General features: G+C 36.4%; 1 protein-coding gene across 3 annotated transcripts in view; it reads left to right on the top strand.

Moving 5' to 3' along the window:
* Sntg1 (syntrophin gamma 1) overlaps nt 1-23,268 on the top strand; it is a 482,604-nt gene that overhangs the window by 232,485 nt on the left and 226,851 nt on the right. For all 3 annotated transcript variants that reach the window (XM_087897100.1, XM_087897099.1, XM_087897101.1), the window contains one exon: nt 8,828-8,881. In XM_087897100.1, coding sequence (XP_087753226.1) covers nt 8,855-8,881 — 27 coding nt within the window. In that variant the 5' untranslated portion in view covers nt 8,828-8,854. The remainder of the gene's footprint in view (nt 1-8,827; nt 8,882-23,268) is intronic.

The following is a 23,268-nucleotide window of genomic DNA, read 5'->3' as shown; positions in this document are numbered from 1 at the left end:
GCCAGATCCCTCATCTGCTGCATGAGGCATGGGGCAGAGTGGGAGGACATCGTTTCCTCCCTCATGCCACCACATATGCTTTACTATTTTAAGAACTAATAAAATAAGATAGTATTATTGTATAAACACATTGCTACATTCCATTCAGTGCTGGGTAAATCAGAACTTCCCTGCCTTTTTTTTTTTCAGAATGGTTTTTACACTCTTCCTTTTGCTTTTTCTAACCAAAGCTGTCAGTCATTTCTTTTGGATGGGTGGGTCCACAAGCATCATTTTCCAAAATAGACATATCTTTGATTCTTCACCTGCCTGAGTGTTTCTGAGTCCACTAACTTCAATGATGAAATCTATTTCCATTTCCACTCAACAGTATTATACGTTCCCAGCACACATGCCCTTCAGACTCCCTAAGTCAGACTCCACTTTCCATCCAGCTACCCTCACCAGCATGCGTCTGATAGCTGGACTGAGTCTCAATAATGCCTTGGTCTACGCAATTGACCTGTGTCTCATACCATTGTAAATCACTAGAATTGAAAGGATCACGAGTGGGTTTCTTTTTGTTTGTTTATTTATTTAATTTTTAATTTCATTTTACATTCCAACAACAATTCTCCCTTCCATTCCTCCTCCTGCTTTGACTTGCCTCACCCCAGCCAACCCCTGGTCCACTCCTCCCAACAGGTAGGGGCTTCCATGGAGAGTCAACAAAGTCTGGTACATTGGGGCAAGACCAAGACAGCTGAGCATGGAATCCCACCATTGGGAATGGGCTCCCACAAGCGAGCTCATACATCAGGGATAGATGCTGTTACTACTACCAGGGGCCCCTCAGTCCAAAGTTCCCCACTCACTTCCTAGCAGGGTTCAACATTGGTTTGCCTCCAGATTGAGCACACCTGTTGGTCTTTTCTTTCCAATGTGAAATTAATTTCAGAAAGTATTGCTTTGAGTTAGTCTCAAATCATATCAATCAATTGGTATCAATCATGACAATGAGGCTTTTCAGCCTTAGATTTATTGTATGACTCTATCTAAAGCACGCCTCAATCTTGCCAGTGAAGAGAAAAGGAATGAGAAATTAAATGTGTGGAAGATACTTGAAGATGCCTAGCAAGTCCCTCATACCTTCTGGAAAATATTTCCACATGGTAAAAGTTCAATCTATAGAGATTGAAATTTACTGCTTCACAACGTCTTTCCAGTTTCTCTCCTTGCTTCCGTAAATCCTATTCCAAATTTAAACTACCAGTTTCTATCCCCTTTTCACTTATTCCTTTTTTAACATTAAATTCCCTCGGTTTTCCATCTGAACTAGTATAGAGTTTTCTGATTGTACTGATACTCAACCAGTCCATTGAAATCTTTGTATGAAACAAAAAGAACATTTTCCTAAAAATCTCTGCCTTTTCATAAAAGAATTAGAGCAAATAGTTGAAACAATTTTGAGTTTCAAAGTATATGATGATGAATGAACCTTAAGTAGTATAACCATTTATAAATGTATCCATAACCATCCAAGATTGAATAAATTGTCATTACTACAAGTGACGCAGGGTGTTAGCTACAAAGCAAAGAGCAATTGGTCAACCAATTTCCAGTGATAATTGTGTGCCTTCTAGAATATCTACAGTGGAGATTACAGTCTCCTGCCTTCAATAGTGTCCACCTAGCAATCAAGTTTCCATCAGTATAGGCCCGATCATGCTTTCTTTGGATTTGATTTTGTATTTCTCCATCTTAGAGGAAGGATCTTAGGAGTTTTACTCTATTCTAAAAAGTATTAGTTGCTTATGATCAGTTTTCTTTTCTGACATATAATATCCTCCTGTTTCTCTTTTTATATCAAATATGTGTTTTGCCATTCATTTTAAATTTTCTTTCAGAGCTCTTTGTACATCAAGGAGCTATAGAAAAGAAGGTAAACTTTTTTTTTTCTAAAGGTAAGAATAAGCATGGAAATGTTCTGCAAAACAGAACTACATAAAGGTATCTTATTCTGGTTTCTGATAATGAGCAGATGGCTCCTGTCTCATCTGAATAAACACCCCTCCAAGCATGTATAGTGGTCTTCTGAGAGGCAAGGGTGTAACTCAGTGAGTGACTGGTATGTGCTCATCAGACAGCAGGACAATAATATCCATGATTATTGGAACTTGCCATCAAGCATTTGCCTTTAAAGTAGGTTAACCTGAAGCTTGTGGTTAAGGAAACCCATTGGGTTCTTCTACGTCTGTGAACAAGAAACTTTCTAAATATTTTATCAGAATGTGACTTTGAAAAAAATAAGAAAGGCATAAGACTGTAAGTCACATTAGATTTTTAATTTTTCGGACATCTTAAGCAAGTAACATCTATTCTTACTATATTTAAACCAAGATATATCTTTCTTCTAAAACTTTAATGTTATATTGTAGCAAAACTCTAAAGAGAGGTAAACATTTAAAAAATGTATAGTTCTGAATAAACATCTTGAAATACAGTTCCTTTGGAAGAGGGGTTTTACAAGTATCACAACAAGGCCTATCCGAAAGGAAACATCACTTTAAAATCCATGTTCCAACACTGATAATACACATAATACAAAACTATTTAAAATTAAGGCAAGTGACCATATATTTGATAATCTCTTTCTTCTAACATGTCCTTGAAAAATAAACCACTTCTTTCTCATTGATTTTCTTCATTTCATGTATTAGATAAGTGGATTTTTCTCAAAACGCGCAATTGTTTAATTATCTGTGAACACCAACATGTGTCTTATAATTCAATTTATTTGATATGGTTTACTTGGAACTAGTCTCAGATTCCACAAATTAAGGGCTTACTCAGGCCTCCAAAACTAAGACTAAACCTCTATTGTTAGACAGGCTTCGTAAGTTTAGGTGGTACCTGCATCGCATTTCTGCCCATGCGGCTGTAAGTCAGAGGTTCCCACAAACCAATTGTTGCATTTATTGACTTAGTATAACATCTCAGAGAAGTCAGAAAACAATTCTGTAATGGAACACTCATTCATCATGACTTTCTCGGAATTCTCACAAGTCTACTGACCAGAACAGAAGCATACAACAAGGAAGCAGGAATAGCAAAATTCATAGGTGGTTCAGTACCTCATCTTAAGGGTCAGGGATCATGTACAGTAAGGGTATAAGAGTCAGAACTGGTAGATGACTATAAGGATATGATCATATGAGATCCTCTGTAACTGAGCCTTGGAGGCTCTACAAACAAAGGAAGCCACATACATATCCACACTGCCACTTCTCTCTCTCATATATATATATATATATATATATATATATATATATATATATATATATATATAATCTCTTTATCACTAAGTTGAATTTTTATGAGAAAATTAATAGTTTGATATAATTGGTTGTTTTGCTTTTTGTGGGGCCTGTGACCAAGCTCTCAAATAAATCACACAGCTTCTTATTCCTTCTTGTGAATCTCCAGCCTTAGCTCGACTTGTTTCTAGCCTGGTTTCTTAACTTAAATTATCCAATCTATCTTTTACCTCTGGGCTTTTACCTTCCTATATATCTTTCTTTACTTCTTATTCCCTGGCTTGCTCTGTAGCTGGGACACTGGCCTCTGATATCCTCCTCTTCTCTTTTTGCTCCTCGAATATTTCTTGCCAGATTTCTCCTTCTGTTCATTTTCTCCGCATGTCAGCCCCACCTATCCCTTTTCTCCTGCCTTGCTATTGGCCATTCAACACTTTATGAGACTAATTTGGTGTTTTAGACAGGTAAAGTAAGACAGGTTCACAGAGTTAAAGAAATGCAACTTAAAAGAATGCAACACATCATTGTATCACGAAACAAATGTTCCACAGTAAATTCAACAAAGAGTTTTGATTTTTCTGGAATTTCTGCCATGTAACCCAGTAGACCAAGGAAATACCCATGCCAAAGTACTGATGAGGCCTCTGACCAGTTCTCTGTTCTTAAAATTTCTTTCATGAAAAGAGTTAAAGAGGAACAAACTGAGTCTTCTCCTGTGTCCCTATGTCACTGTGAACTGCTTTTCCATCAGCACAGCATTTAGATGAGGCAAAAAAAAAATTCTGTGGTTAAATATATAAAATTCTCTTGAATATTTGGGGTTTTACTTAGGAGATAAAAAGATGTGTTAGGGATATTTCCCACATAAACCAAAATATTACCAAACCAAAATTGCGAATAGCAAAGATCAGATGCCCAGATGTGTCCCTCAATGAAAAGAGACATAAAAAGCAAGGGAACAATGGAATCTAAAAGGAGGACCTCTCAGTGTTTATTGAAGAGTGCTTGCCCTGCATGAAGAAATTTTAACGTTTAAACAACTGTCATAAAACCATTTTGATACTGGGGTTTTTACTGGGGATCCCTCATTGCAAGAAGTTTGGAAATGCATTAGGGAAAAAGAAATATTCATTGATGTGGAAAGCCCTTTGTATATGTGTTGCTTTTATTCGTTAATGAATAAAGAAACTGCCTTGGCCTGTGATAGGGCAGAGTAGAACTAGGCGGGGAAAACTCTACTGAATGCTGGGCGAAAGAAGGCGGAGTCAGTGAGACTCCATGTAGACCCACTGGAGACAGATGCTTGGGATGGAACTTTATCCGGTAAGCCACAACCATGTATTGATACACAGATTAAAGGATATAGTTTAGGATATAAGAGTTAGCCAGAAATACACCTAAGCTATTGGCCAAACCATATTGCAAATAATATGGTTTCTGTGTGATTATTTTGGGGCTGAGCAGCCAGGAACTAACTAGTGACCTCCTACAAATTCATCTCAAACAAATTCATTTCCAAAGAGCATGCTCCTATCCTGTACCAATGCATCTCTGTGTACTATGCATGCAGAGTCTTGAATTCATCTCCAAAGTCTCATAAAGGCTGTGTGTGACTGAAGTGCATATATGAGTAAGTGCTTTGTCGGCGGTACAATGACATATTGTCCTTGTGATGAGCTATTGAGCCATACAAACATGAGTACAAACATGCAGTATAAATACAACATGCAGAGAAGCAGAGAGACAAGACAATGAATGATAGAGACTAATGCAGGCAGACACAGGAGACAGCTTGGGTGAAGATCAGTGCTTCATAACCACAGTCTTGAATGTGATGAACATTAATGATGAGTAATTAAAGAAAAGAGAAACATTTGGCTCTAGTACTTTAATATAGAGTGACATCAACTGCAAAATTGTGGCATGTGAATTTTAGAGCATTATTTCTATTTATAGCATGTCTTCGGAATCTTCTTATAGTACAATGGGTAATCAGAATTTCAAATAATACTCTAATAAACACAATAACTTACATTGGTTCTTCTTGAAGTGTACATTGAAACAAGAGACTTATTAATAACAGAAAATAAAGTGATGTGTTAGCATGCAGATATTTATTGGAATTACCCAGAGAAAGAACCATGCTTCAAAAAGGTTATTTTCAGTTCCAGTTTATATAGTATCTCAAAATAGAGGGAGAAGAAAAGGTAGGGGGAGCAGGTAGAGAGAGAGAAGTAGGAAGGGAGGGAGTAATAGAGGAAGGGTTGGAGGGACACAGAGCAACATACTTTTTATAGAAATGTATCAGGGTGACAAAGGCAGGAAGTTTTCATCTTTCTAAGTGGTGTCTAGGGAAGAAGGGCAGGAGTGCTGGTAATTAACACGGCTCCTTTTTGTAGATTCTCAAGAAAATTTTGCAGAACAGTGAGTGACTGAACTTTTCTGTACTGTTCTGACGCAGTTTTAGCAGAAGGTAGAGGCAGGGTGGCTTTTCACTTTATGAACTGATGTTGCATTTACCAAATTAAAAGAAGGCAGAGAGCTTTTTCATGATTCTGCTTATTTTTTTTCTTTTTTCTTTTTAGTTCAGTTATGCTCCACAGTCATTGGACAGTTATTCTGATTTTTCACATATTTCCTATACTCATATCATAACCAAATTAGCAGCTCCTAAAAACAAGACATAAGAGTTAGTGTTGTGTTTCCTAGAATGTGTAAAACATGCTTTCAATCTACTCTACTAATTATTCAACCCACTCCTAATAAGTTTTATATCCATATTTATAGCAGTTTATATATATATATATATTTTTTTTACAAAATATCCATTATATTTTAGTTTGAACTTCTCCTGCAGGAAAATATCAGTAGCAGTTTTCCTTATTGGATGGAAGAGAACCTCGAGGGCTAGAGAGGCGGCTCAGCAGTCAAGTGGGCACTGCTCTTGCAGAGTACCAGAGTTCAGCCTCCTGCACACATTCTGTGAGGCTTAGAACTTGTAACTACAGCTCCCTGGGATCTGAGGTACTCTTTATGAACATGCACAGTGAACATACTCATGTACACCAACACACGTGCACCTTTTTAAAGATGCTAAGAAGGCATAGCTAACACTACTGTTGAGGCTTGGCCTGTTGCTTCCCATCCAACAGGGCAGAGGTATTATCACTTCCTCTGCAAGGCATGCTCACTATCCAAGCTCCAGGAATGCAATGGACCTACTAATCTACTAATAGCATGCTACACACAAATCTCATTTTTGCCTTTTTAAGGTTTTTCTAGGCTTTATATTGATATACATTAACAAATGCTGGACTGTGTTTTCATTTCCTGGATACCCAGACCCACACAATCACACAACTGCATTAATAACAACACTGTAGGACCAATGATACAGGTGAATTCCTAGCTATTTCTTACATCTTAAATTAACCCATTTGTATTAATTGACATATTGACACGAGGATGTGTCTTACTGATAATGTTCTGGCCTCTTTCTCCTTTGGTGGCTACATGGCATCTCCTTGACTCAGCATATATGTAAAACTTACCAAGACTGACTCAGCAGGCACAGGGCCTGCAGAGATCTCCACCAGGGCCTTTGAACATTTATTACAGCTTCCATTTTAGGGTTTGTATGAGATTCCTGATAGTGAAAATGAGTGAGTCTCTGATTCTTGTGCCTTCTCTTGTGCTTTTTCCCTTTGTTGTGTTGTCTTGTCCAACTTGGAGATGATTGTTTTTTAATATCTCTCTCTCTCTCTCTCTCTCTCTCCATATGTACATACAATATAATGTTTTATATATATACAATAAAGATATGTTTTATATGTAACACAAAAGTACACACATTTCTATAGTATACATATGCCTATATATATATATATATACTTTTATATAGGTAGACATCACCTATTTATTTATTTATTTATTATGAGTGTTCATGTATGCTCTTGTGCACTTCTGTATTTGTGTGCATATAGGGTAGAGGTCAATACCTGGTTATTTTCCTAATTACCCTTTAGTTTATTTTTGGAGGCATGGTTTCATTCAGAACTTAGACCTAACTGATTTGGCGAGACTGGCTTGTAGTGCACCTTGGGATTTTACTTTGTCAGATTCTATGTTCGCAATGCTAAAGAGAAATGCTGAAATGCTGTCTTCTTCTTCTTCTTCTTCTTCTTCTTCTTCTTCTTCTTCTTCTTCTTGTTCTGTTCTTTTTGTTGTTGTTGTTCATCTTGTTCTTGTTCTTCTTGTTCTTGTTTTTCTTGTTCCTGTTGTTCTTCCTGTTCCTTTTCTTCTTCTGATTGTTATTATTATTTACTTGTGTGAAATGTATTGAACTTAGGTCTATATGCTTCTCTTTCTGTTTTTATAAGCAATACAAGTTTTCCTATTTGCAGAAAGAAAAGCACCTCTATCATTAGGCTGCTTTTTAATGGCTAATAATTTGTTGTTCTTTAAATGTAGGACAAACTATCTTCTTACATATTTTAGTAAAATAACATTAGGTTTACAATCCACAAAACATATTCTTTATACTTTATATGTCACACAAAATACCTAGGTTTATTTATTTATCTATTTATTTATTTTTACTGGATAATTGCAAATTTCAATTCTGTGGAAGCCAAGCAATCAATAGAGTGAAGGCTGTTCCCATATTGTTTTTCTGCACTTGCTTGATCAAGCGTTCCTTGATCTCATACAACACATTGTGACATAGGAGGAAGAGCTTTACTCTTTCAAAGACAATAATTTTAAGTAGCAGAGTGTTTTCTATTTTGAAGACTAAACTTTTTCTCTGAAATTTTCATTGTGTAATCATTATGTTTAGCTGGAAACTTTGATTTTATAATATAGAAATGCTTTTCTTTGTGAATGCTTAGTTTCCTTAACTTCAAAATATATTGGAAAGAGAATTCTAAAATAAAAGTTTTAAAACATTGTATGCATTTAAATATGTTTTCATCACATAGTTATACAGTCACCTCTATGTGAAAATGTTGAATATTTCTTTTTCAATGTCTTATTATCATGAAAACTGAGGAGTAACTTACTTTATTGCATCTTAATTTTCTGAATAAAAGTTTAAGTTAAAGAGATAATAATTCATGCATGTAACATCTCAGTTACAAAGAGTAAAATTAATTCACCTTTCACTCAAGTAGCAGATGAAAGGCAACGTTTAATTATACCTTTTGAAGTTCTTCCTCTTACAAACTGAGCTTTCAAAATAAATGACACAAATAAGGAAGAACCTGAGAAATGAGCCTAATCACATGGCCAAATATCCTGTAAGAAGACAGGTAGAGGAATTGGGAATTTCTTCATTACACTAGATGATTGGGAATTGTTCATACCTCGCCAAAGGTTGAAGTGAACATTTTTATTGTCTCCTTTTCCCTATGGTTTTGCTTCTTTTAGCTGGTTGTTTATACTTTTCCCATAGCAGCATTTGGGTTTCTTGTGCTGTGTTCTGTGTTGCCCTCCATGCTGCCTGTAACAACTCATTCTTTCTGTCTTTACAGACCACATCCTTTATAGTGCCACAGCACATGGATTTCAGAACTACCTGTGAGGAGGTAAGTCAAAAAAAATTTCTGTATGTTGCAGATTTTAATCAGAAAACACTTGACCAGACTCTATGAACATGAAACTTTTCCTAGGGAAAAGACTCATTAACACCAGAATATTTTATTTATTTATTTATTTTCATTTATTTATTTTAATTGTTTTTATTGAGCAATATAGTTTTCTTCACTCCCTTCCTCGTCTCTCCTCTCCCCTTCTATCCTCTCCCATGATACTCATGCTCCAAATTTACTCAGGAGATTTTGTCTTTTTCTACTTACATTTAGATTAGATCTATGTATGTCTATCTTAGGGTTCTCTTATTGTCTTGGTTTGTCTGGGATTGTGAATTGTAGGTTGGTTTTTCTTTGTGTTATGTCTAAAAGCCACTTATGAGTGAGTACATATAATATTTGTCTTTCTGAGTCTGGATTATCTCACTACATATATTTTCTAGATTCATCCATTTGCCTGCAATTTTCAAGATGTCATTATTTTTTTCCACATTCCATAATGTGTAGTACTACATTATGTATATGTACCACATTTTCCTTATCCATTCGTCAGTCAAGGAGAATTTGGGTTGTTTCCAGGTTCTGGCTACGACAAAAAAATACTGCTATGAACAAAGTTGAGTACATGTCTTTGTGATTTAATTGAACATCCTTTGGGTACATACCCCAAAGTGGTATTTCTGGGTCTTGAGTTAGGTTGTTTTCCAATTTTCTGAGAAATTACCATACTGATATCCAAAGTGACTGTACCACTTTGTACTCCCACCACCAATGAAGGAGTAAGAAAGCATATTCAACAAATGGTGCCGGCATAACTAGATATCAATATATAGAAGAATGAAAATAAATCCATATCTATTAATGTACACAAAATTCAAGTCCAAATGGATCAAAGACCTTAACATAAAACCACCACACTGAACCTCATAGAAGAGAAAGCAGGAAGTACAACTGAACGCATTTGCGCAGGAGAGGACTTCCTATACATAACCCCAGTAGCACAGACACTGAGAGAAACAATTAATAAATGGGACCTCCTGAAACTGAGATGCTCCGTAAAGCAAAGGACATGGTCAACAAGATAAGACATCAGCCTACAGACTGGGGAAAGTTCTTCACCAACCCCACATCGAACAGAGGACTGATCTCTAAATACAAAGAACTCATGAAATTGGTCATCAAAAGAACATATAATCCAATGGGTACAGACCTAAACAGAGAACTCCTAACAGAGGAATCTAAAACAGCTGAAAGACACTTAAGGAAATGCTCAACATTCTTAGCCATCAGAGAACTGCAAATCAAAACAACTCTGAGATTCCATCTTATACCTGTAAGAATGACCAAGGTCAAAAACACTAATGACAGCTTATGCTGGAGAGAATGTGAGGTAAAGGGAAGAGAATATATTTTAATCCTTAAATGTAGAGAACCAAGGTCGCATCTGGGAGGTAGTAGTACAAGCCTATTCCACATTTAATCCCAGCAATTGAGAGGCAGAGACAGAGTTTGAAGTCAGCCTGGTCTACATCTTGAGTTCCAGGACAGCAGAGACTACATAGAAAAATTCTGTCTCCAAAAACAAAAACAATCTCTCAAACAAACAAATAAACAAACAAGCAAACAAATAAAAAGCAACAACAACCATAAATAAATAAATAAGAAAGGAAGGAAGGAAGGAAGAAAGAAAGAAAGAAAGAAAGAAAGAAAGAAAGAAAGAAAGAAAGAAAGAAAGAAAAGGAAATGAAAAATGGTCAGTTGGGAAACCTTTTATTTCAGGGCATGGGACCATAACTGAACTTCTTTTCTCCATAAACTATGCATTGCATGATGGTACAGATGGGATACAATTAAAGATTCTCTTGGCACACAAATAGTGCTAACTTAAAAGATATTTATGGTTCCTATTATTATTAACACTTTGGGATTTTATGGTTCTAATCCTATGTAAGTTTTTCAAACAACTGGAATCTTGTGCACCACTCCCCTTAAACTTTGGTATGAGTCAAAGTGATGCATATTCTTTTCAGGCCCATTGATATGAAAGGCCCATACTCATAATGCATGGACTTGGACTTTGAGGAATGTGACATTATATTTTAGGAAAAAAAGACTGCCTTTTAATCTCTATGATTCATTCAAAGACTCATTATTTTTTAAAAAAATTCAGGTAAAATGCAAATATTCATATATAAAAATACTCTGAATTTTCCAAAATGTTTAAGCATTTATTCTACAAAGGGAGACTCCCTGGAAACAAAAACTGTTATAACTCAGTGACTGTGCTAGTGTTAAAAACAAAGAGAAAGAGTAATTATTAATTCTTATCTACTCTAGATTTGAAATGACATATAGTTTAATTTCTTGAACAAATTTGTGGAAAACAATTCCTTGTTGTAATACAAAGAAATTGTAAATGTACCTGGTAGAGAGAATTCTCACATTCGGTGAAAAGTAAAATGTTAAATGTGGGGTCTTTCTGAAAATGATTAAACTGATTTTCTGTAATAATGCTTTGCTTTGTTTTGTTTTCAAAATGTAAATAGGATGACATTTTAGACATACATATGTCCTCTGACATTTCCGATTAATTATAGGCATTTAATTAAAGTGGCTAACAAGTTTAATTTGAGTCAGAGGAAAGTCTAAAGTGACAGTATCTATGTAGACAGTTGCTACTTGTTCGTTCCTTACCGCTCAGACCTGAATAATCACACAGAAATTATATTAATTCCAACACTGCTTGGCCAATAGCTTAGGCATATTCCTGGCTAACTCTTATATCTTAAATTAACCCATTTCTATTCATCTATATACCACCACAAGGCTGTGATCTACCAGTAAGGTTTTCTGGGATCTTTCTCCTTCAGCAGCTACATGACGTCTCTCATATTCCGCCTACTTCATCTCTATATCTCTTTTCAGATTTCCTGCTTGTCTTTACTCTACTAAGCCATTGGCCAAAACAGCTTCTTTAATAACCAACGGTAATAAAACATATTCATAGTATACAGAGGGGAATTACAAATCACCTCTGATTTATTCATGTTTTGAACTCAACACCTTCTGATCATAAATTTTGCTTACTGAAGTAGTGAGCATACATATACATGTCATGCTATGATTTTTATTTTATATTTTAATCGAAAATAGATTCTTTTTTAAAATCATATATCTTGATTATTGCTTGCCTTTCCTTTACTCCTACCAGTATTTTCTTCCCTCCCATCCCCTCCAATCCAAACCCTTTTAGTCTATCATTAGAAGAGAACAGTCTTCTAAGAGATAACAACCAAAGAAAAATACAATATAGTAAAATAAAATGAAAGCAATCACACTGTTTCTCGACCAGGTAACCCAATACAAGGGCAGGTACAAGAATCTGAGATCCTCTTATTCACATACTCAAGAGTCTCATAAAAATATAAAGCTGAAAGCTAGAATATAGATGAAGAGTACCAGGTGTAGATCCATGTAGGCCCTTTGATTACTGCTTCAATCTCTGAGTTCACATTACACTTGTTAAGCTGATTTAGAGAACTTTGTTTTCCTATTATCCTCCTTCACTTCTGAATTTTACAGTCTTTCAGTCTGGTTTTTTCTTTTGTAATGTTCCTTAAAGTCATAGGGGTGGAATTTGGTGGAGACATACATTTATAGCTGTGTGTTCCAAGCACTGACTCTCTCTGTATAAGGTCCAACTGTGGGTCTTTGCATCTGTTCGTGTCTGCTATAAGAGAAAGCTTCTGTAATGATGTCTGAATAAGGCACTAATATATGAGCATAGCAGAATCTCATTATGAGTCATTATAATGATTCTTTAATAAAAAACAAGTAGTGCTTGGTTTTACCCTATGTCTTGGTGTTGTCTATTCTCTGGTTCTTGGTCACCTAAGCACTGCTGGTTATGTGTTTAATTTTGTGTGTGGTTCTTAAGTCAAATCACACATTATTTGACTCGTTCTTTGGGTGTATGTATAAGAGGGGTATAGCTGGATCTTGAAGTAGATCAACACCCAACCTTCTGAGGAACCACCATATTGATTTCAATACTGGCTATACAAGTTTGCATTTTCACTAGCAAGTGTTCCTCTTATTACACATCGTCACCAGTGTGAAATTTCACTTGTATTTTGATGTTATCCATTCGACAGGTATAAGATAGAATCTCAATGTAGTTTTCATTTCTGTTACTATGATGGGTAAGGGCTTTGAACACTTATCTTTTTCACAGCCATTTGAATTTTCTTTTCTGAGAATTTTCTGTTTATATCCATACCACATCTATAAATTGGGTTATTTGTTGTTTAAATATCTAGATTCATGAATTCTTTATATATTTTAGATATTAGTCTTCTATTAGATGTAGAGGTGGTAAAAAGACTTTTCGCATTCTGTAGGGTACTGCTTTGTTTTAATGATAGTGTCTTTCTCCTTACAGAACCTTTCAGTTTCATGAGTTCCCATTTATTAATTCTTGATCTTAGTGCCTGGTTTTACAGAATTCTGCTCAGGATGTCTTCTTCTCTGCCAAAGCATTAAAATCTACTCCTTATATTCTTTAATATCTGGTTCAACGTATCTGGTTTATGTCAAGGTTTATTTGGACTTAGGTTTTGTGCAAGGAATGAGTATGAATCTATTTGCATTCTTCTATATGCAGACATGCAGCTTGAGCTCCACCATTTGTTGAAGATGCTCTCTTTTTTTCCCCAAGTGTTTATTTCCGGCCTCTTTATAAAAGAAATGGGATGTTCATATGTATCTGGACTTATGTCTGTGTCTTCAATTCAATCCCAATAGACAACGTATCTATTTTGTACCAGTATGATGGTGCTTTTCTTAATATAGGTTTGTAGTATATCTTTAAAAATGGGATGGTGATACCTCAAGCAGTTATTCTGTCTTTCAGGATTGTTTTAGCTATCCCAGAGTTTCTTTTTGGGCTCTCATATGAAGCTGAAAATTTTCATTTCAAGATCTGTAGAGAATTGTATTGTTATTTTTTATGTGGATTGCCGTGAATCTGAAGATTTCTTTTGGTAGAAAAGCCATTTTTACTTTGTTAAGTCTACATATCCCTGGGTATGGAAAAATCTATATATCTTTGGATATTGTTTTCATTTCCCCTCTTAAAATTCTTGAAGTTTTTTCATGCAAGTGTCTTACATGATTAGTCAAAGTTAATTCAAAGTATTTCATATTATTTGAGGCTATTGTGGATGGTGTTTTCTCTGATTTCTGCCTCAAGCCATTCGTAATGTGTATATAAAGAAGGACTACTGGTTTTTGTGAGTTGATTTTGTATCAAACTACTTTGCTGAAAGTGTTTATTAGCTCTAGGAGTTCCCCAGTGGAATTTTTTGGATCGCTTATGTAAACAATTATTTCATGTGCAAATAAAAATACTTTGACTTTTACCTTTGCAATTTGTATCCCAATGGTCTCCTCAGTTGTCTTTTGCTCTAGGTAAGACTTCAAGTACTGTAATGAATAAGTATAGCGATTCAACAACCATGCCTTGTTTCTGACTTTAGTAGAATTGCTTTGAGTATCTCTTTATTATTTAATTTGATATTGGCTATGGGCTTACTGTAACCTGTCTTTATTATGTTTAGGTATATTCCACATAGTCTAATCTCTCCAGCACTTTTTCATGACAAGGTACTGGATTTTGGCAGAGGCCTTTTCTGCATCTAATGAGATGATCATGTGGTTATTTCTATTAGTTTGTTTAAATGATGGATACATTGACTGATTTTTGTGTACTGATCCATCTCTGACTCTTGATCATGAGTGTCCTTGATCATGGTAGATGATCTTTTTGCTTTGTTCTGGGATTTGGTTTGCAAGTATTTTATTGAGTATTTTGCACCTATTTTCACAAAGGAATTTAATCTATAATACTCCTTCTTTATTAGGACTTTCTGTTGTGGGTTTATCAGGGTAACTGTGGCCTCAAAGAATTAACTGGGTAATTTCTCTTCTGTTTCTATGTTGTGGAATAGTTTCAGGAGTATTGATGCTAACTCTTTGAAAGTCTGGTTGAATTTTGTACTCAAACCATCTTGCCTTGGGCTTCTTATTGTTGGGAGACATTTATTGACTGCTTTTGTTTTACTTCAGGATATAGGTTTGTTTAAATTGCTTATCTAATCTTGATTTAACTTTTGTAGGGTAAATGGTACCTATCAAGAAAATCATTCATTTCTTTTAGATTTTCCAATTTGATGGCTTTTAAAGTATGACTTAATGATTCTCTGTATTGCTTAATTTCAAGTTTTTGTTTCTGATTTTGTTTTTTTATTATTATTATTAATTTATAAAAATTTCCACTTTCTCCCCTCCACCCAATAGCCTCTCACTCCCCCCACTCCCTCTCCTCCTTCCTCTCCGTTCCTAGGAGCAGTCAGTGTTTCCTGCCCTGTGGGAAGTTCAAGTTCCCCGCCCCTCCATCCAGGTCTAGGAATGTGAGCATCCAAACAGACTAGGATCCCAAAAAGCCAGTACATACAGACGAAACAAGTCCCAGTGCCATTATCAATGGCTTCTCAGACAGCCCCCATGTCAGCCACATTCAGAGAATCCAGTTTGATCACATGCTCGTTCAGTCCCAGTCCAGCTGGACTTGGTGAGCTCTCATTAGATCAGTCCCCTTGTATCAGTGGGTGAACGCCCCCCCCTCGCGGTCCTGACTTCCTTGTTCATGTTCTCCCTCCTTCTGCTCTTCATTTGGACCTTGGGGGCTCAGTCCAGTGCTCCCGTGTGGGTTTCTGTCTCAATCTCCATCTATCGTCTGATGAAGGTTCCCTCTGATCCTGACTTCCTTGCTCACGTTCTCCCTCCTTCTGCTTCTCATTTGGACCTAGGGAGTTAAGTCCAGTGTTCCAATGTGGTTCTCTGTCTCTATCCCCATCCATTGCCAGATGAAGGTTCTAAATTGATATGCAAAATATTCATCAGTATGGTTATGGACCAAGGCCAGTTCAGGCACCCACTCCTCTGCTGCCCAGGGAACAATCTGGGGACCTCTCCTTGGACCTGGGAACCCCTTTATAATCAAGTCTCTTGCAAACCCTAAAATGGCTCCCTTAGTTGAGATATATACTTCCCTGCTCCCATATCCATCCTTCCTCCCTACCCCATCCCATTCCCCCAAGCTATCCCCCATCTGCCCATTCTCCCTTCTCTCTAACCATCTCCCCTTACTTCCACCTCTCACCCCCCGTGCACCCAAGTTTGCCTGGCAATCTTGTCTACTTCCAATATCCAGGAGGATAACTATATGATTTTCTTCAGGTTCACCTTCTTATTTAGCTTCTCTAGGATCAGGAATTATTGTCTCAAAGACCTTTCAACTATGGCTAGAATCAACTTATGTGTGAGTACATACCATATTCCTCTTTTTGTGTCTGGGTTACCTCACACAGTAAAGCGTTTTCTATTTCCATCCATTTGCATGCAAAATTCAAGATGCCATTGTGTTTTTTTTTTTTTTTTTTTTTTTTTTTTTTTTTTTTTTTTTTTTTTTTTACCGCTGAGTAAAACTCTAATGTGTATATGTTCCACACTTTCTTTAACCATTCTTCTATTGAGGGGCACCTAGGTTGTTTCCATGTTCTGGCTATTACAAATAGTGCTGCTATGAACATAGTTGAACAAATGCTTTTGTAGTATGATAGGGCATCTCTTGGGTATATTCCCAAGAGTGGAATTGCTGGGTCTTGAGGGAGGTTGACTCCCAGTTTCCTGAGAAACCGCCACGCTGATTTCCACAGTGGCTGTACAAGTTTGCATTCCCACCAACAATGGATGAGTGTTCCCCTCACTCCACATCCTCTCCAGCATAGGCTATCATTGGTGTTTTTGAGTTTAGCTATTCTGACAGATGTAAGATGGTATCTCAAAGTTGTTTTGATTTGCATTTCCCTGATCGCTAAGGAGGTTGAGCTTGACCTTAAGTGTCTTTTGGCCATTCGAAGTTCTTCTGTTGAGAATTCTCTGTTCAGTTCAGTACCCCATTTTTTAAAAATTGTGTTAATTAGAGTTTTAGTGTCTAGTTTCTTGAGTTCTTTGTATATTTTGGAGATCAGACCTTTTTCTGATGAGGGGTTGGTGAAGACCTTCTCCCAGTCTGAAGGTAGCCTTTTTGTCTTACTGGCAGTGGCCTTTGCTTTACAGAAGCTTCTCAGTTTTAGGAGGTCCCATTTATTCATTGATTCTCTTATTGTCTGTGCTACTAGGATTCTACCTAGGAAGTGGTCTCCTGTGCCTATGTCTTGTAGACTACTTCCCACTTTCTCTTCTATCTGGTTCAAAATGGTCAGATTAATGTTGATGTCTTTAATCCATTTGGACTTGAGTTTTGTGCATGGTGATATATATGGATCAACTTTCATTCTTCTACAGATTGACATCCAGTTATGCCAGCACCATTTGTTAAAGATGCTATCGTTCTTCCATTGTATAACTTCAGCTCCCTTGTCGAAAATCAGGTGTTCATAGGTTTGTGAGTTAATATCCGGGTCTTCTATTCGATTCCATAGGTCGACTTCTCTGTTCTTATGCCAATACCAAGCTGTTTTCAATACTGTAGCTGTGTAATAAAGTTTGAAGTCAGCGATGGTAATGCCTCCAGAAGTTCCTTCATTGTATAAGATTGTTTTGGCTATCCTGGGTTCTTTTGTTTTTCCATATAAAGTTGATTATTGTTCTCTCAAGGTCTGTGAAGAATTTTGATGGGATTTTCATGGGGATTGCATTGAATCTATAGATTGCTTTTGGTTTAATTGCCATTTTTACTATGTTGATTCTCCCAATCCAAGAGCAGGGGAGGTCTTTCCATTTTCTGGTATCCTCCTCAATTTCTTTCTTCAAAGACTTAAAGTTCTTGTCAAATAGGTCTTTCACTTCCTTGGTTAGAGTTATCCCGAGATATTTTATGCTATTTGTGGCTATCGTGAAAGGTGAAGTTTCTCTGATTTCCCTCCCTGCTTCTTTATCCTTTGTGTATAGGAGGGCAACTGATTTTTTGGAGTTGATCTTGTATCCTGCCACATTACTAAAGGTGTTTATCAGTTGTAGGAGTTCTTTGGTAGAGTTTTTGGGGTAACTTATGTACCCTATCATATCATCTTCAAATAATGAGAGTTTTACTTCTTCCTTTCCAATTCAAATCTTCTTGATCCCCTTATGTTGTCTTACTGCTATTGCTAGAACTTAAAGCACTATATTGAAGAGGTATGGTGAGAGTGGACAGCCTTGTCTTGTTTCTGATTTTAGTGGAATGGCTTTGAATTTCTCTCCATTCAATTTGATGTTAGTTGTCGGCTTGCTGTAAATAGCTTTTATTATATTTAGGTATGATCCTTATATCCCCAATCTCTCCAACACCTTTGTCATAAAGGGGTGTTGAATTTTGTCAAATGCTTTTTCAGCATCCAATGAAATGATCATATGGTTTTTTCTTTCAGTTTATTTATATGATGGATTACATTGATAGATTTTTCATATGTTGAACCAGCCCTACATCTCTGGGATGAAGCCTACTTGATCATAAAGGATAATTTTTCTAATGTGTTCTTGGATTCGGTTTGCCAGTATTTTGTTGAGGTTTTTTTCCATCGATGTTCATGAGTGAAATTGGCCTGTAATTCTCTTTCTTGGTTGTGTCTTTGTGTGGTTTTCATATCAGGGTAACTGTAGCTTCATAAAAAGAATTTGGCAACGACTCTCCTGTTTCTATATTGTGAAATACTTTAAGAAGTATAGGTATTAGCTCTTCTTGGAAGTTCTGGTAGAATTCTGCATTGAAACCATCTGGTCCTGTTTTTTTTTTTTGGTAGGGAGGTTTTTGATAACAGCTTCTATTTCTTTGCTACTAACAGGTCTATTTAGATTGTTCACCTGGTATTGATTTGACTTTGGTAAATGGCACTTATCTAAAAACAAGTCCATTTCTTGTACATTTTCCAATTTTGTGGCATATAGACTTTTGTAGTAAGATCTAATGATTTTCTGAATTTCCTCTGTGTCTGTTGTTATGTCCCCCTTTTCATTTCTGATCTTGTTAATTTGCGTGTTTTCTCTCTGCCATTTGATTAGTTTGGCTATGGGTTTCTCAATCTTGTTGACTTTTTCAAAGAACCAGCTTTTTGTTTCATTGATTCTTTGGATTGTTTTCTGTGTTTCTATTTTGTTGATTTCAGCCCTCAGTTTGATTATTTCCAGTCTTCTAGACCTCCTAGGTGAAACAGCTTCTTTTTTTTCTAGAGCTTTCAAGTGTGCTGTTAAGTCCCCAATGTGTGCTTTCTCTGTTTTCTTTAATTGGGCACTTAGTGCTATGAACTTTCCTCTTAGCACTGCTTTCATAGTGTCCTATAGGTTTGAGTATGTTGTGTCTTTATTTTCATTAAATTCAAGGAAGACTTTAATTCCTTTCTTTATTTCTTCCTTGACTCAGGGGTGATTCAGTAGTTGATTGTTCAGCTTCCATGAGTTTGTAGGCGTTCTGGGGTTAGAATTGTTGGTGAATTCTAACTTTATTCCATGGTGATCCAACAAGTCACAGATGGTTACTAATTTTTTTGTGTATCTGTGGAAGTTTGCTTTGTTACCAATTATGTGGTCAATTTTCGAGAAGGTTCCATGAGCTACAGAGAAGATATATTCTTTCCTATTTGGGTGGAATGTTGTATAGATATCTGCTAAGTCCATTTGATTCAATACCTCTATTAATTCTCTTATTTCTCTGTTAGGTTTCTGTCTGATTGACCTCTCCATTGGTGAGAGAGGTGTGTTGAAGTCTCCTACTATTAGTGTGTGTGGTTTGATGACTGCCTTGAGTTCTAGAGGTTTTTCTTTTACATAAGTGGGTGCTTTTATATTAGGGGCATAGATAGTCAGGATTGAGACTTACTCCTGATGAATTGTTCCTGTTATGAGTATAAAATGTCTGTCTTCATCTCTTCTGATTGATTTTAGTTTGAAGTCAGTTTTGTTGGAAATTAGAATGGCCACAACCGCTTGTTTCTTAGGTCCGTTTGCTTGAAAAACCTTTTCCCAACCCTTTTCTCTGAGTAGATGTCTGTCTTTGTGGTTGAGGTGTGTTTCTTGTAAACAGCAGAATGTTGGATCTTGCTTTTGTATCTAATCTCTTAGTTTGTGCCTTTTTATAGGTGAGTTGAGTCCATTAATATTAAGCGATATTAATGACCAGTGGTTGTTGACTCCATTTTTTTTTATTTATTTTTTTGTGTGTAGTAGAGTTTGTGTGTTTCCCTTCTTTGAGTTGTGCTTATGAAAGGTCGCTAGATGTCTGAGTTATTGTAGGCAGTGTTGGCAATTTTAGATTCCTTGGGTTGTGATTTTCCATCTCTTACTTTCTGTAAGGTTGGATTTGTGGCTACGTATTGTTTAAATTTATTTTTATCCTGGAATATTGTTTTCTCCATTGATTGTGAGCAATAGCTTGTCTGGGTATTGTAGTCTGGGCTTGCATCCATGGTCTCTTAGTTTCTGCAGTACCTCTATCCAGGACCTTCTGGTTTTTATGGTTTCCATAGAGAAGTTCAGTGTAAGTCTGATAGGTTTACCTTTATAAGTTACTTGACCTTTTTCCTTTGCAGCTCTTGATATTCTTTCTTTAATCTGTATGTTTTGTGTTTTGATTATTGTATGGCGAGGGGATGATTTTTTTTTTGATCCAGTCTATTCGGTGTTCTGTATGCTTCTTGAACCTTCATAGGAATATCGTTCTTTAGGTTGGGAAAGTTTTCTTTTATAATTTTGTTGAATATATTTTCTGGGCCTTTGATCCGCAATTCTTCTCCTTCTTCTACTCCTATTATTCTTAGGTTTGGTCTTTTTATTATGTCCCAGATTTCTTGAATGTTTTGTGATGAGAATTTGTTCGATTTCCTGTTTTCTTGGATCAGAGCGTTTATTTTCTCTATGGCGTCTTCAGAATCTGAGTTTCTTTCTTCTATCTCTTGTATTCTATTGGTTATGCTTGATTCTGTAGTCTGTGTTCATTTACCTAGATTTTCCATATCCAGCCGGCCCTTGGTTTGTGTTTTCTTCATTGACTCCATTTCAGTTTTCAGTTCTTGAACTGTTTCCATTGCCTGTTTGATTGTTTTTTCTTGGTTTCCCGGGGTATCATTTACGGATTTACTCATTTCTTCAAACTTTTTGTTATACTTCTCTTCCATTTCTTTACTCATTTCTTCAAACTCTTTTGTATACTTCTCATCCATTTCTTTAAGGGAGTTATTCATATCCTGTTTAAGGGACTCTATTGCTTTCATAATGGCACTTTTTTTCCACTTCTTCTGCGTTAGGGTGTTCAAGTCCTTCTGTTGTAGGGTTGCTGGGACCTGGTGTTTTCATGTTGTTTTTCAGATTGTTGGAGGAATTCCTGTGTTGGCATCTGCCCATCTCTTCCTTCAAATGTTCTCTAATGGATCTTCTGGTACTGGGTCAGGTTCCCCCCTCTGATTAATCTTCTGCTAGAAGATCAGTACCCCTTGCTGGCCAGGAATCTTGCTGAGCTGTCTCAGGGCCTACCTTTCCACAGGCAGGCTATTGAAACACAGGAACTCCCTCCTGCTGGGTTGCACTTCCAGCCCAGTCCCAGCATGTAAGCCAGCTGTGCTGGGGGATTTTATGGCCCCGAGGAGGAAGGGAAGAATAAAGGAACAGGTTCCTGAGTGAATGGTGGGGTGGGATAGGAGGTGAGAGGGCTTAGCAGGGTTGAGCAGCCCCTGCAGAGTGACCAGGGAGTCAAGGGGGTTGGGGAGTGTCTGAGCTCCTCCTTGCCGGGCTTTTGCCATGGGTCAGGAGCAAACTCACTCCTCTGATGAATCTTCTGTTAGAGCTGTTTCTGATTTTGTTGATTTGGATATTCTGTCTCTATGTTTTAGTTAATATTCATAAGGCTTAGTCTATCATGTTGATTTTCTCAAGGAACCAACTCCTTGTTTCATTGACTCATTGTATTGTTCGTTTTAAGTCTATAAAACCTATACAAGCTTTTATTGACTTTAGCCTTGAGCTTGATTATTTCTAGCCATTTATTTCTTGTGTGTGATTATTTGTTTTTGTTTTAGAGCTTTCAGCGTACTGTTAGGTTATTATGAGATTTTTCCAATTTTTTTATGTAATCATTTAATGCTCTGAATTTGCATCTTAGAACTGTTTCCATTATATCCCATATGTTTGATTATGTAGTGCATTCATTTTCCTTGAATTTCAGATAGTGTATTAATTTCTTCCTTTATTTCTGTGTTGACCCCTTTTATATCCCATAGATTGTTATTTAGTGATCAAGAGTTTGTAAGTTTTTTTTTGATTCTGAGGTTTTTAATAGATCTTAATCCTCGTAGTCTGATAGAATGTAGGGAATTATTTCAATTTTCCTGTATCTGTTGGGACTTGCTTTGTGTATGTGGCCAATTACAGAGAAAGTTCTAGAATAGGTTGAGAATGTATATTCTTTCATGTGTGGGTGAACTTTCCTATCAATATTTGTTAGATTCCTTTGGTTTATAACATGTGTTAGTTCCAGTATTTCTCTGTTTAGATTTTTGTCTAGATGTTCTGTCCATTTGTAAGGGTGGTTCATTGAAGTCTCCCACTATCAATATGTGAAGGTCAATAGGCTATGTATGCTGTCTTAGCATTTTTTTACAAATGTATTTGCATTTGTGTATGAGAAATAGACGTGAAAAACTGCAATGCCTTCTGGGAGAATTTTTCCTTTGGTGTGTATGTGTTATCTTTTGCTATACCTTTTCATTAGTTTCAATTAGAAGTCTGTCTTATCAGATACTAAAATGGATATGCCAGCTTGCTTCTTAGGTCCATTTATTTATAATATCTTTTTCCTACATGTTAACCTCAGGTGATGTCTAAAACTGTTGTTGAGTTGTTTTTCTTGGGTGCATCAGAAATGTGTTTTGGGGGAGGCATCTATTCTGTTTCTCTGGGTCTTTTGGTTGGAGAAGTAAGACAAATATTTAAATGTTTCAATTACAAATGATTATTTATTCCTGTTATTTTTGTTGGCTATGATTCTCAAAGTGTGTATAAATGTGTGTGTGTGTGAGAGAGAGAGAGAGAGAGAGAGAGAGAGAACATGTGTGATTTTGTTTTGGTTTTGATGGTGTGAGATTATTTGTTTTCCTCTATGTAATTAACCTCCTTAGGTTAGACTTTTCCTTCTAGTACTTTCTGTAGGAATAACTTTGTAGACAGATATTGTTAAAATTTGTCTTCACTGTGGAATATCTTTTTCTCCTTCCTGGTGACTGAAAGTATTGCTGGGGATAGTAGTTTTGGCTGACATTTGAGCCTTCTTAGAGTCTACAGAACATCTCTCTAGG

This window comes from Myodes glareolus, chromosome 16, assembly GCF_982192425.1.
Source record: "Myodes glareolus chromosome 16, mMyoGla1.1, whole genome shotgun sequence".
Taxonomy (NCBI): Eukaryota; Metazoa; Chordata; class Mammalia; order Rodentia; family Cricetidae; genus Myodes; species Myodes glareolus.
This window is presented reverse-complemented; position numbering and strand designations above follow the sequence as displayed.